Genomic DNA, 15,782 nt, shown 5'->3' with positions numbered 1-15,782 from the left:
GGGCTTGCAGGTCGGCTATTTTCCGCGCGGGACACCGTCGCACGACGAAGTGTAACGGGGTTTTGACGACTCTCGGGTGCCGTAGGGGCGGCGCGTCATCGCCCGGAGGGCCTCCTCATTGGTCCGTTTCAATAGTCGCGGGCTACTTGAACTGGAGAGAAAGCAACACAGCAGTGTGTAAAGGGACGGTCACTGCTGCTGCTACGGGACGACATACCGGTCGGTCATTGTTTAGAGAGACTCGAGAGCACAAGTTTAGACGTTAGCTTTTTTACGCGCACATTACGAGATGTTATATTAAACGCAGCAAAGCTTTTGTTTTTGGACGTCGTTGCTTTTTTAAAATATTCGAGTCGAGTGTTTTAGGAAAACCGTTGCAGCAGCCGCGGACCGACGTTCTACGTACAACCGACAACAGATAACAGTAAGTGGTCTTCTCTACTACCTATACCGCGGTAGCAGCTAATGCTAGCGACAACGTTATAACTGAAAACGGACACGAAGTAAAAAAAAGCGAGCATATAACGAACCCAGACCGTTTTGTGGTGCATTTTGCAGGAATCGTCATGTCCCGTTTGAACCAAGGACGCGCGGTCGAATCGCAGGCCAACCAGGAGAACGTGCTGTCAAGGCTGAAAGGGGCGCTGAAGCCCCGGGCTAACGTTAACACCACCACCACCGGTGCTGCCGCCGAGGGGAACCAGGAGAACGTCGCTCCCAAAGCCGGGAACAGGACCGTCCTGGGCCCGCTGCACAGCAACCAGTACAGCAGCAAGCCTCAGACCCAGCAGCGCGGCACAAAGCAGGTTGGTGATGTTCTCCTGGGTGCGGAATGCTAAGATGGCTAATGTTAGCAGCCGTAGCTTGGACTCTGAAACAAGAGAGCGGCTAAATCTAGCTCGGCTCGTAATTAGCAGTTACAACAACTGCCGTTTTCATTTCTACATCTCGACTCATTTGAGCTCTCAAATAGTACTGGTGTATTGTGGCGGCGTCATGGTCATACAACTAGGGTTTGCTTGTGTTTGATACAGATATCACTGATTTTGTTATTGTCCTACACAGGTTGTCCGCCATTTTCAAAAGTTATTTGGCTTATTGGTATCATAGAGGTATTATAGTTTCATATTCTATGCCTGTATATATATGCCTAGATACCAATTGTACAGACTCCTTTTTATGATGCCTTTGTCTTTTTCAATGTATGTAAAGCACTTTGTGAGATCTCTCTGTGAGAGGTGCTATATAAATAAAATTGACTTACTATTATATGGTTAGTATGTCATTATGTATTATGAAGTCAGGCACACAATAGAACCTGCCCGTCACCAGCATTGGCATTTGAGAACAAAGGATGTATCCCCCTTTACTACAAGTTTGCATATTCACTGCCAGTCAAAAGAATAGCATTACTTATGCTGTGTCTGTGTTTTTCTGTCCTCATTACAGGTGCTATCCTGTAAAAATGAAGATGATGGCAAAAGCTGCTATGAGAAAGTTCCTTCCAAGCAGCCTGCTTTCCAGATTCATGTGGATGAGCCTTCCAAGCAGCCCCCACCCTTCCAGATCCACATGGATGAGCCTGATGGTGCCAGCTTCAAGAAGCTGGTGCCCATCAAGCCTAAGCCCACCACAGATGATTCCCCACTGGTACTCAATCATGCTGTAACCCGCCTGAGACAGCCCCTTGCCACGATTGACATCCCCGGTTCCATGGATGTCAGTTTTGGTAAGCTTTAATTTATGCATTTGCTTCATAAATCCTACTGTTCAGTGTTCGCAAATGCAGATAATCTGCTGTATGTCTACAGTAGAGGACGCTCATAAGCAAAAGGGGAAAGTCTTCATTTGTCTGTCCTCCCTGTTGCGGAGATTGACGTAAACCTATGCAATATTGTCCAATTTAATCATGTATACTGACTTTTGCATTTAATAGATTCTCCCATGGACATGTCAGTAATCGAGACTGAGGAGAAGGCAGTCAATGTAAATGAGACTCCGGACTACGCTGCAGAAATTCACGCCTACATAAGAGAAATGGAGGTGAGTGAGTATTCACGGCATGGGTCACATAACACGGCACCTTGAGGATGGAAACTAGCCCTGGGCTTATTTGGGTTCTTTTGTAGAACTCTGTACCACCATGCCTCCGTTTTTTTAAAGTATTTAATTAGACAGCTATTGTTTAAAAATATGGGGTGCTAATTTTTTTTTTTTTTAAATGAACAGGTGAAAACCCGGCCTAAAGCTGGCTACATGAAGAAGCAGCCTGACATCACAAACAGCATGAGGGCCATTTTGGTGGACTGGCTGGTAGAGGTGGGAGAGGAGTACAAACTCCAGAGCGAGACCCTCTACCTGGCAGTGAACTACATCGACCGCTTCCTCTCCTCAATGTCTGTCCTTCGGGGAAAGTTGCAGCTTGTAGGAGCTGCCGCAATGTTGCTTGCATCGTAAGTATCTCCATTAAGCTGAATTGCAGAAGCTGAAGGTGATGCAAGTCAATGTGATGTGAGACAAATGCACCAACTGCTCTTGCTCTTACAGGAAATTTGAAGAAATCTACCCCCCAGAAGTGGCAGAGTTCGTTTACATCACAGATGACACCTACACAAAGAAACAGGTGTTGAGGATGGAGCACCTTGTTCTGAAAGTGTTGTCCTTTGATCTGGCAGCTCCCACAGTCAACCAGTTTCTAACACAGTACTTTGTACACCATTCGGTTAGCAAGCAGGTGGAGAGCCTAGCAATGGTGAGCATTATGATTCTTTAGGTAGAGCACATTTAAAGATTTAATCTTTAATTGGCTTTGGACAACATGTGGTTGGAAAGTCAGAATAATTTAGTTGTAGCTTTTATTTTAAATGTGTAGACTAATTTAAATTGTAATTTTCCCCCCAGTTCCTTGGGGAGATAAGTCTGGTTGATTCAGACCCATTCCTGAAGTACCTCCCATCACAAACGGCAGCTGCAGCATTCATTGTAGCAAATCACACCATCACTGGGGGCTCATGGGTAAGTTTATCTTGTGGGTTCTTTCCATTCATAAAGTAAAACATTTTTTTATTTCTTTTTTTTCTCTCTGGTTATTTCTGCAAGTATACTTGTCTACACTCTAGACTAGAGCACTGTTTCCCAAGCAGTGGGTCGGGACCTTTTTTTTTTTTTTTATGGGTCACAACTCAAATAAAAACCTTCTTTCTCTTTCTTAAAAAGATGTATAGAGGACTTGAATAAAAATGTACATTTTAAACATTTAAAATTCCATTAAGAAATAGTGAAAATGTACAAAATCTACAAGCTCTCAATGCGGTGGGATGCGCTGTGAGCTTGTAAATCTGCCATTTTCACTAGTTGGGTCCAGGACAAACTAATTTCTCCTTTGGGTCACAAGCTCAAAAGTTTGGGAACCACTGCTCTTGAGCTAATGTAAGTTCAGGTGGTGGTTGCAAAACTCTCCTAATTGTGGTGTTTTTGTTTGCTGTGGGGGGCTTGCATAATGCCATCTGCATTTTGCACGATGATTGACAGATACAATATGCAACTAGTTTCAACATTTTTATTTTTTGTCTCCCACATAGCCCAAGGCCATGTCGGAGATGACTGGCTACACACTAGAGGACCTAACGCAATGTGTCGAAGATCTGCATCAGACTTACCTCAATGCCCCACAGCATGCCCAGCAGTCTGTCAGGGAAAAATACAAGGCCTCAAAGTAAGTCATACAATTTACTACGGTAGTAAATTCATACACTGTATGAACTATATATTGTCTAATTATTATGCCTACTAGTCTGTTTTCTAAATCATTTTCTTTTCTTCCCCCAGGTACCACGAAGTCTCCCTGATTGAGCCTCCTGCCAAACTGATTTTGAAATGATTTTTTTTTTTTGTTTTTTTTGTTTGGCCCTTTTATATTTTTTATTGTCTTAAAATGCCACATTTCTAATAACTGAACATGTATAGCCTCCATTTTTGGCGGAGCTGCACAAATGTGTCCTTTAAAAAAGTTTTATGAACAATCTTGGAATATTGTCCTTTCATACCAGATATTACCATGGGCATCTTTTCATGCAGGATTTCGAATGAATCAAGTGCCGTTTGTAATATATAATTTGTCTCTAAGACAAATAAACTTTTAGTGGTCTTAACGCCACATTGTAAATGCATCTCTTCCTGTGAATATTTTCTGTCCTTGAGCCTGACCAACTGCAGACATTTTTTAACTATTTTTATAAGAGCTTTGAGTGTTGATCTAATGAGCTTTTTATATACTGAAAGATGTTCTTACACTTATTTGTGATGGTTAAAGTTTTTCACCTGTTGTGCTGATGAAAGGTTTTTCACATCTTGTCCAACGTCTTGTTCAACAAGTCTTACACTTAAAAATCAATGCATCTTCTGCTCTGTAAAAACAAGGTAAATCAATGCAACTTCTGCTCTGTAAAAACAAAGGAACAGCTCTTGTAAATAAAGTTAATTTAGAAGTATTTCTTCTTTGTGCTCATGGGGGCAGCAGAGGGCTGCTTTTGGACTTAATGGAAATGGTTTGAATATTGAACGGCTTTTCACACTTTAAACATAGGGTTCCACAAACTGATTTATTGCTTGCTCAAAGTTTGGAAAATGAGCATACTACACATTTACACTAAACCACAGCATCCTTATTCTAGCGGAATACTGGCCCAAAATGGCAGATTTAAAAACACACAAAGTACAGAGACAACTTGGTTACTTACTAGGTTGAGGATTTTAAGGTGGTTTAAATGCATGTAAAAATGTGTGAAATGACATGCATAACCCATGTTCTTGGTGTCATTTTCTTGTACAATAGTTATTGCTTAATTCCGGTCTTCAACAGGGGGTCCGTGACCCCTAAAAGGTCTGCGGGGATACTACATGGGGTCCCCGAAATTGTTGGAGATATATTTATATATAATATATTTTTATTTTAGAAATGCATGTTTAAAATAAAGGCATGAATATATTAATCTATTTTAATAGCAGATGGCAGTATTGAATGCACAATAACATGGTGTGTTTGTACACATGAAACATGTTGTAGCCCCACCCCTGGGGGTACCTGCTCCATCTCCCCATCAGTTTGGGACTCCCTGGCTTAACTCATTTGGATCCCCATAGAAAAGTAACAGCTTCCTGGGATTCACAACAAATACACATCACACATCTAAAAGTCATACTAAAATATTTCATGAAAGTGAACATTACCTTTTTCAGTTAATACTATTGTTCTTTGATGATGTCTTTCAAGGAGTTTCTTAACTTGTGGCCCCTAGTAGTGTGACTCACAATGTATGTGCGTGTACAGATAAACTGGTTGTTTACTATGGCAAATTAAATATCCTATAGGAAACCCAGCTAATTGCATGCCATCTTCTACTCTGAGCCATGAGAGAATGGCATGCAGTTTCTCAGTACTCTGCCTCACACGCAATGGACAGTGCAGTGCAAACCTTGCAGCTGTATTATGAGCTGTGGCTCTTGCCATAACCAGATAATGTGAGAGATGCAGCCAGTGCCAGTCATCTTTTAAGATGTCTGAGGATGTTTGGATCAGTATCAACTTATTTTGTAAATTGTAAAAGTATTTTTGCTTTCCCCCCAATTTAGTTATGCTAATTGGTTCCTCCCCACACACAATTTTCTGTTGTCACTGCTGTTGTATCACACACAGCCAGTGAGGAGCCCCCACCGGGGGGAAGTAGAACCTTTGTCCTACTCCTCCCACCCAACACTCCCTGCTGTCAGGTGCCGCCCCCAGCCTGTATAGGAATACATCAATTATAACCCTCCCCGCCCAGCTTCTCTATGCCGAACACGGGCTAATTGTGTTCATATTGACATTAGAAAAAGCTGGATGCACCACGGAATCCACTTATTGTCGCGTCACATTATTACATGTGTAAAGGGCTGTATAACTAAAACCTTATAGATATAGTTTTGAAAATGTGTAAAGGTCAAGTGTTTTGCAGAGTTCACAGCATAACTAATACAAAGACAATGGTGAACGCTATAGTTATAGTGCTTGGTGTGAACGTCCCTTAAGAATGGGAGAAAATCCGGAATAGAGAGGAAAGGAACAAATATACGAAGTCCCTTTATTCATAATTTGCATGCTTAAAACATTTGCAATAGGTGGAACTACCGCAGTAATGCTTCCACTTTGAGGGGGGGTGGGGGATACACCCTTATGTAAGTTGCATCAAAAATAATTTTCAAGATAATGCCAGCACTCATTTACATGGTAATAACACTTAGCTTAGCCCCTCCATTGTTTGTACATTGAATTATGTACAAACAATTACGTTGTCAATAAATTGACCATATTTGAACAATTGAATAGCCCGCATTGATGTTTCCGCTTCACATTAACACAGTATTTGATTTCCTCTCCAAAAGTGAGGTAAAGACAGAGGTAGCCAATGGCAGTGAAGGGGTCTGTCCATCTCTCTCTTTCTCTCTCTCTCTCTCTCACTCTCTCTCCCCCTCTCTCATAATAAATTGGGAGGCAGGGTTTCTACAGGGAGTCTGGGAGGAGAAGGGAGCACGGAACCTTGCAGAAAGATTTACTGGATTCCACCACTACCCTCTGAGAATGCAGAGCTTCAACACCATTATCCCTGCCAGTGCATCACTGATTTATCATCCCTAACCAATCTTTGGAGAATTATAAAACATGGGAACGAAAGGGAATTCCATTACATAGCCGGATCTCCACTTGGATCTGCAATTTGAAGATGGTGCTCGCATCCTCAACAGCGGGCTCCTGTACAACCATTTGAGAGGGGGTCCAACTTTGGGGAAGCCTCTCCAGCAACAGCCTACAGCTCGGAGAGGCTCTCTGACAGACTAAGCCATTTCACCCATGCCCTCCCCCAGGAGGTTCCTGGTGACTTCCACGTCGTTGCCCCTGGCACTGAGCTGGGGCTGGAACTTCTGCCTGTACCTGGGACTGCTGCTCCTTCTGCTGCTGCTCATGGTTCTCTTGATCTGGATGATCGTCAGGCAGCTGAGCAACTCGGTGAGCTGTTCCCTGCAGCCAGTGCGCTCGATGAGAGAGCCTTCAGCTTGCTTTCGTCAGAGATGCCATATGCTGTGAAACTGAATGGACAGTTGGTGCCAAAGACTGTTGGGACTTGGGAGTGGGACTGTATGGCTTGGTGGCTGCATGGTTCCCTGTGCTGTGAAACACTGTGAACTATTTTGTGCCAAAAGACTTGGTGGTGGGACTCTCTCGTGGCTCTCTTGGGTCCTTAGAACACAGGGTGATGGTTATGAATTCTCTCTGGATGTGCTTCAGTGGGCTCACACAAGAAAATATATTTGATTTGTCTATACATGCCAGCACAATGTTAGAAGAATTCATTAAATGTTCAAGCGTATTATTTAGTCTGATGCTGTACTTTCTCTCGAGCTTGACATGTACAGTAGTTACAGTACAGTGGGGCATATCTTATCATCACAGTCAACCTCCTGTCTAGTGTTTTCTTGTAGCTGCTGTCTTGCACTTGCTGATGTGATGTCTCATCTTGTCTCATTAATCAAGATTGATTTAACCCTAATCTGAAAACCATCTTAAATTGCCAGTAAAATCAAATATGCATGTTCATTCATGCTTATTAAAGCAATGCACTCGTGGAAAGCAACTCCTGTCATTTGTGAATTGGAGAGGTTGGGTGAAACGGGGGTGTATGGGAGGACATGCCATTAACAGCGTGTTGTTGTAGAAAGCGAATTAGATGGACCCTTGGGGGGAAAGGTTAATAACAGCAGCACAAGACAGACATTGTGTGTAAATGTATGTATGGTGGCTGTACGGCACAGTCTACAAGCAGAAGACCCAAACAATGCATTAGTTTTAAGTCCTGTTTTTTATGTTTTCTCAAGTCATTGCACATTCATACAGCTCTCTGTGCAGAGGAAACGTGTGAATATTCAAAAAGAATGTCTCAGTAGTTAGTAAATTCATTTTGGTTTTTGATCTACCCCCTACCCCCTTGATCTACCCCCTTCTCCAGTCATTCATGCTAGGCGGTAAGGCTGTCATTGAGTAGAATGGAATCGATTGAAAGTAGGCCCGATATAATCTATAGCCTCTTGGCCCCATGGGGAAAGTGTTAATTTATGGTTCAACGGTTGACTTCAGCGTTACACAATAACAAACGCACACACTGGGCCTAAAGCATTACAATGGAATGCCCCAGCAATACTAATAGGTTAACAAGGCCGTCCTTTCTTATTTTACAATGTTTTTATTTGTTTTTGCTGGCTTTCTGTTATTTACTTATTTTTCTTTTAGACAATACATTCTTTAACAGATTTGAGTTGCAACATCCAGTAGGTATCCATTACGGTTTGTTGATCCTAATTATTTATTGATGCATTTATTTTTAACTCCATTTACTGTAGGTATTCTTATGACTTATTTATACTTCTGTTCATGGACACTTCCTCAGTAGTTTTGCAAAGGTAACTTCTGCAGATGCCATTTTTAAACATAACAGTTCTCTGGTCTGTTAGCACTTAGCAGCAGTGTCTGTTAACAGCAGTGTCAGAATGTATCGATTAATAAGACCTGTGGATCACACATACAGTATATTCCCCCATGACTCTGCATGGACAGGATCATTTTTCACTTCTATTGTTTACTGTGACTCTGGCTGCCAATAACAGACCACCGCACAGCTTGCAGCCTGGCCAGAAAGAAAGGTGACTAAATGTCCTCTGCCACCGCTTGATCATCTGTGGGGCTTAATGAACTGTTTGACCTTTTAACAGCTAGACGCTTTTATCACCTATAAAGAAACACCAATACAGGAGTACTGAATAGATACCCCCCCCCCCCCCCCCCCCCCCCCCCCCCCCGTCCCTGGGCTGACAAGGGCCCAAAAGGTTTCCACAGTCATTAGATGCATACTCCACTTTTAGAGACGAATTCATTTCAGTTCAACTCTGTCTAAACTACAATATGACCTCATTCAGAGGTTCTGGGGGGCGGGTAGTACCGCCATTAATTCAGCTGTTCGGTGATGCAGAGATTTTGTGACTCCCCGAACCAATGCATCGGCCCATAGGCACCTACAGTATCTGTAGTGTCTGTTTTCATGTGAGGGGCTCAGGACTATGTCATTGTGTCTTTGATCATTGTTCATTTGGCAGGCAATATGTCCCATAAAATAAATTAAGAAAAAAAGAAGAAAAACAATATGTTTGAACTCACAGGTTTTATGGTCAACCTTACTTGCTGACATTCTGATTGCCGAGGTTGAGGTGAATGAATGGATATAAAAAGAGGAAAATAAATAAATAAGAGCATCTCTGGGAACAAAATAATACAAAATTCAATGTCATATCAACCCCATGGTTTCAGGTGTATTACACATTAGAGTCTGCAAACTAATGTGGTTGTTTCTCTCAGATGAAGAATAGAATACACAATGGGGGGGAGCACAATGTTCTGTCATGGTGCATTGATCATTAATAAAAAATCGAATTGATTAGGTTTCAAAGCCAAGACTGATATGGAATTCAGTATTCAGACTAGCTTCAGGCAAATTACAACTATTGCTAACTAATTTATTTGAGGAGCAAGGAGCTGCCTCGAAATCTGCATATTGCACTGAATTGAAAGAGTAAAACCTTTTTAAGTTTATTTTTTATGGCCTTTGCCAACCAAAGGATCTGTGGAGACTTCCTCAATTTGAATCCAATATGTGGCATCCCATGTTGGTTGTAACTTGTAATGCATACCCTGGGAATTTATGGTTTCATGAAAAGGTAATACTATACTTCACCTTATTGGATATTTTAATTAAATACTGAAGTAGCCGTCAAAAGAAACCAGCAGCCAGTGGGGACTAGCATCTCGGCTGGATAATGGAAAACTCTGGACCATAAACAGTACATAACAGTAACAGGTTACAGGTTGCTTAGGTGCGTGTCGGTCATGTCCATGTTGACATGTTGACATGTTTGCTAATACTGTCTCATGTTTGCTATTTAAAAGATTGACCGTGTGTCAACGAGGAGCTCTGAGATGAAACGGAGAGCTATTGAAACTGGATAGGAAGCAATATGCTCACACTCTCATCCTCTCACAAGTGCTCACTTTAATTAAGGCGTGCTGGCAGTCCTTTGTGACCAGAGATATGTGAGATGTATCGGCGACACACGCTGCCAATGCCACCACTATGCATCAAAGATCTACTGTCTACCTGCCACCACATCATGCTTTGTGCCAAGATTCCTCCAGATCAGATAACAGCTTCAAAACATGTTTGTTTTTCTTCAGAGGTGTATGGCACTGAAACTCAAGTTAACAGATAACAGACAACTGAAGAGATGCCAAAGTCTCTCTCTCTCTCTCTCTCTCTCTCTCACACACACACACACACACACATACGCACACACGCACGCACACACACACACACACACACACACACACACACACACACACACACACACATTATTTTTATTTGTATCTGCACAAAAAGCGCAATGCATGATAGATCCAAACCATTGATCTGAAGAAGGTTACATATGGTCAAACCAGATACAACTGCTGCACATAATTATTAACACAGAGGAAAAAAGATAACACATTGATGACATACTATACATAAATTTGACAGATGTTTTTCTCTCACCTTACTCAAGGATAAATGAAACGTCTTCTCCAGATAGACAGACTGCCCATGATACAGAACAGTATTTAGCTAACTTTTTTTACATTTGTCTTTTGCAATCCTCTCAATTGCAGGCCACGGAGCAAAAGTTTGTGAACGTGGCCCAGACTCCCAAACACAAGGACAATAAGTTGACAGTAATATCCCAAGGCCATAATATGTACGTCCAAAGGCTGTAGTTTGGATGTAAAACAAGTGTCCATATAGGGTACAAATAAAACGGGCAGCCTATTTAAAAGATAGTATCGTTTTTTCAAATTTCATTAATGAACACAATATCTGGGGTATATGGAATATCTTGCAGTGAATTGACATTGTGCGTCATTGTGATCAAACCAGTCTAGTTTTACAGTGCTGTGTTTATAATTTTTTGTTGTCCTTTCCTGTACTTCTCCTGAGACCAGATCCACCAGAAAGTCATGTGGTACTGGCCTGGGTGTAGGACACTGTGTGGGTCATGTTTGGATGGGTACCAGGTCGCCAAGTTGAACTTGGTCGGCAGCACTTGTAAACAAGCTTTAAAGGTGAAAATAAATAAGTTATTCGAGAGGACAGAATGTGACGGTGGGTGGTTTTCAAAGGGAAGAAAAGCCGCATGCACGCACGTACGCACATGCACACACGCACACATGCAGGCACGCACGCACACACACGCGCACACACACACACACACACACACACACACACACACACACACACACACACACACACACCTACAAAATTGACCAAACACTTGAGGTCAGGAAGCTGTTTGACTGACAGCAGGTGAAAGAGAACACTGCCATAGATCAACTGTGTCGTTCCCCTGTGACCACAGGCTGCATCCCAGGGTTAGAGGCGTTTTGACACACCGAGTGTCTGTCCTTCACTGCATCTCTGAAGAGAAAAGAAAACACCTATTGGTAAGAACAGAAGTAAGTTCCATGGAGACTAAATTATATTTCCATTATTTATGTTTACAGCAGATACACGCGAGCAGGACATTGTTAGTATGTACTACGTAGACATACCTGTTTAAGATATTGATTGTCTGTTTTATGTATTATTATACCATGTTTTTTTTTTATATAATAATCTTGCCTAACCTGTACTGACATTTCTTGTGTAGGACTATCACTTCTGCTCCACATCCTCAGTTTGGACTGATTTATTCAACAAGAAGCATGGTAAGTGTTTCACCGTGTGTCAGACGATACACACGATACACAGAAATTGCTCTCTTTTGGTATATTGTGAATATTATCAAAAAATGTTATTTATTATGCAGCAAATTCCAACATACACATTAGCACATCTCAGAGATTGTTAAGCTCTCTATGGCAGGGGTTCCCAAACTTTTTTGTCTCAGGGCACCCCATAAATATTTTTTTAATCCGAGGCACCCCTACATTATAATTTTCACTCCCAGCACCTTATATTTATAGCATTTCGTCATTGTCGGGTGGAAACCTTGTAGGCCTAATGTCCAAAACCGTTCGTTTTGTATTTATCATCTATAAAATGTACTAAACTTGTGAAAACAGCAGATCTACGCGATGCGAGGCGTTGCAGATGTGCTTGTAGATCTGTTTTCACAAATTTTGTGCGACAGAGGTTTCTGCCCGACAGTGACGATATTTTAGTGATAAAGTTGTGAGGAAAACGTTGGGATAATAGCCATTCTGGTTAGAACTGACTGTAAATAACTTTGTACTTCAAGTTTAAAATGATACTAAATATTTTTTCAAGTGTCCAAATAAATTCCAACTATAATCAAATTATCTCGCGGCACCCTTGGACTGCCGTCGCGGCACCCCAGGGTGCCCCGTCACCCACTTTGAAAACCCCTGCTCTATGGTTTACCCACAGCAACAGATCTGACCTTCTGTTAATGGACTGTGTCTTGACCTTCCAAGGGTCACTGGCTTTTCAAGATGATTTTGGGCGAGCCTAGTAATGCATTTGTCAGTCTTAAACAACATAGGCCTATCACCAATATACATGTGTCAACCACAAAACCTGATGATTACAGCAGTTATTACTAGATATGTTTTTCTCCTCCTCTTCACGCATTTATTTGAAGCCTCATTTTGTGGACAAAAGATTGCTGTGGGGATGCATTCATTATTGGAAAGTTGTATCCACCAGCTCACCCATGGAGCACGCGAAATAATGAAAAACTGCTTAATTTCATTAGATTAGTTTTTCTCTGCCTCGCGCGGAAAAAATATTCAGGTGGTTTAATGAGGTTCATTCTATCATTTTGGAAACGAAGCGACAAAGAGTCCACAGTTTCAGTGGGATGGTGGTCTAATTTGTGCCATATTGTGTTACCGTTGTCATGGAAACTGCTGTTGCGTGCATCTCATCAGGGTAGAATTTCATCAGGGGATAGTGAGGACAGACAATGTCTTCTTTCAGGTGTGTTGACTGAGAAGATCAAAGTACATGCAAACTTAACCTAATTTAATCATTGCTCACAAAAAAAGTTCTTCTCAGTGAGCGATGTGGTCGTACAACAAGGAATACATTTGGCTTTAGTTACCCTGTTGGAAAAGAATACTCACCTGCAGTGGTCGCATAGTTGGCCTCCAATAGCTTTTAACCCCAGACCCCAGTGTAGGGCAGTAGTTTAGCTGGCTATAAATGCCTTCCAAATGTTGTGGGAGGGACCTATCCACAAGTTTCCAACATCCCATCGTGCATTGTGCAGAAATTGGACGGAGCTTCCGGCGCCGCAGCCGAGTGTGATCTACAAGCTCACAACGGCTGCATCTGCGACGCGCCGTGAGCTTGTATGTCTGCTGTTAACCGGAAGTGTGGTGCAGTGTGGTGCAAAACATTCTCCAGTAAATTCCTGCGGAAAGAGGTGGATAAAAAAAAAGGAAAGATTCAAGGTCAATCAACCCCAAATGTGAATTGCATGTTGTGGGGCTTCTGTAGAGCACAAGTCCAGACGGCTGCAACCCACGACGAACCGTCGAGAGTAAAACAGACATTGCAACTTCACAAAGTTGTTCGTATTACTTTGATGGACTGACTGATCAGTTGGTTGCTGTGTTTGGGTAGCTGTCTGCTCTAATTACTTTAAAGGAGCTATAGTCAACTTTTTCTTGAAAAACGGATGCTAAAATAAAAATAATGTTTCGAAAATATTTTATAAAAAAATAAGCTTCATATATGTGTTTCTATTCAAAAATGACCACAAAAAGCGTAAAATAATGATAAAATAATCATTTTGGCCATTGTCAGACCGACACTTTGTTTACATTCTAGTCTATAGACTAGGATGTAAACAAAGTGTCGGCCCTACAATGAAAAAGTTGACTATAGCTCCTTTAATATTTGTTTGTCATTAACATTTGGACAAGATATTGAAGCCGTGGCCACTGTTTATATTCCTGCCTGTCTTGTTTATGTGCATTGACAAGCCTCAGTTACACCCTGTATAATCTTACCCAGACATCATCTACAACAGTGGTTTTCAACGAGTGGTCCGGGGACCACCAGTTGTCCTTGATGGGATTCCAGGTGGTCCCCAGCTAAATGATGACAGTTGGTAAACAAATGGATCCTTATAGAAGATAGATGTTTAACTCTTGAGAGAAACCAAATAGACCTGTAGAAAAATACCATTTCATTTTAAACGCTAAAGAGTTAAATTATTGTATTAAGCATTACTTAATTTACACAAAGTCTACGCAATGTTTTTGGTCAATGTTTACCTGTTATCTCTCCTATGGTACCACATAAATGCAGCATGGAATTGTGGACAAAATCTTGATAACCAAATATTCTGAGATTTGGGTCTGAGTCGGAGGCTAAAATATCATCAAATGCCCAATAAATAATGGGCCTTGATGTGAAAAAGGTTGAAAATCACTGATCTACAGTACTATACAATCATGCTGTTAGTTGTCCTTTACCATATGGCCGTAAACTATCAAGCCCAGAGTAGCCAACTGATCAGTATGCTTTAATATTGTCTTTCCCCCCATACACTAAAACAATGTCATCATGTGCACCACAAAGACACAGTAAATAATGAAGGGAGGTATAGCGCGTGTCTCCTGCTTGAGATTTGTGTTCCATTGAGCGCTAGTTTTCACCACTCTTGACAAACGCTACATCACTACATTTCCAATAGAACACCAACATAAAATACAAACTGATGAGTTTCGAGTGCAGTTTATCCATTACAAAGAGAATTCTCCATCTTCATCTAGTTGTAGCTTTCACAGTCTTATGTTTTATTCAGTCACTCAAAGCACGTACCCCTCGCTCTGCCACATTAACCTTACAAATTAGCTTCATAGCTAGCTACTTTTGATAAGTCATTTATAGTGTAGCCCACTTATTTTAGTGTAGCTCAGTTTCCTTTCATGTAGAATAGTAATTAGCCTCAGCTAGCTATATTTTAAATGAGCTTGCTCAACACTCTACTCCATTGGCCCCATGTGTATTTTTTGATTAGTGATGCTCAACATTCTTTATTACTTATTCTGTCTGTGTAAAGAAGATGGGAATTTAATGAGAGAGAGAAAAAAAAAAAGATTTAGACACACCAGGGACTGTTTGCACACGCTTGGTGTGGCTGTCTGAAAGAAGAATGTGCCTTGAGGAGCAGAATACTTAGACGCCTATTTGCGTACATTCACATTAGTATGTGAACGGTCACAATATTAGTCATCAATATTAAGCCCATATCTAACAGGACTTCATATGGGAATGCCCATATATGGAGGCCACATCGGCCACATACCACACTAAAATAATCCATATATGGCCAAGACAGATGGCCAAGACAGCCCATATCTGTGTGGCTGGTTCTACAGACAGGGATCTCCATGTATGGGCATAAAAGGGTATGATGTCAGATGTCATAGACGTCATAGGACTTTCACATAACGAATAACTGAGTAAGCATGTTTGGGCTCTCACGGTACATGGATTACCAGGGGTCTCATATGGGTAACTTGTCCGATATACATCACTGGCCAGATGGCCAAGAATTGGCGCGACCTCGCCCTAAATATCGCCCTTTTGATTGATTGAAGACTTTATTAGAAGTTTGCATAGGAAAAGGTACAGTTTCAT

At 41.5% G+C, this 15,782-nt stretch overlaps 1 protein-coding gene across 1 annotated transcript; it reads left to right on the top strand.

Moving 5' to 3' along the window:
* Positions 1 to 566: 566 nt before the first annotated feature.
* ccna2 (cyclin A2) lies at positions 567 to 3,880 on the top strand (the record flags this gene model as incomplete). The annotated part of the gene is made up of 8 exons (XM_080746792.1): positions 567 to 806; positions 1,450 to 1,729; positions 1,937 to 2,043; positions 2,230 to 2,453; positions 2,548 to 2,752; positions 2,902 to 3,015; positions 3,582 to 3,715; positions 3,829 to 3,880. The coding sequence occupies 8 exons, from the start codon at positions 567 to 569 to the stop codon at positions 3,878 to 3,880; spliced, it is 1,356 nt and encodes a 451-aa protein (XP_080602918.1).
* Positions 3,881 to 15,782: the final 11,902 nt, after the last annotated feature.

This window comes from Nannobrachium achirus (assembly GCF_963921795.1).
Source record: "Nannobrachium achirus genome assembly, chromosome: 17".
NCBI classification, from domain to species: domain Eukaryota; kingdom Metazoa; phylum Chordata; class Actinopteri; order Myctophiformes; family Myctophidae; genus Nannobrachium; species Nannobrachium achirus.
This window is presented reverse-complemented; position numbering and strand designations above follow the sequence as displayed.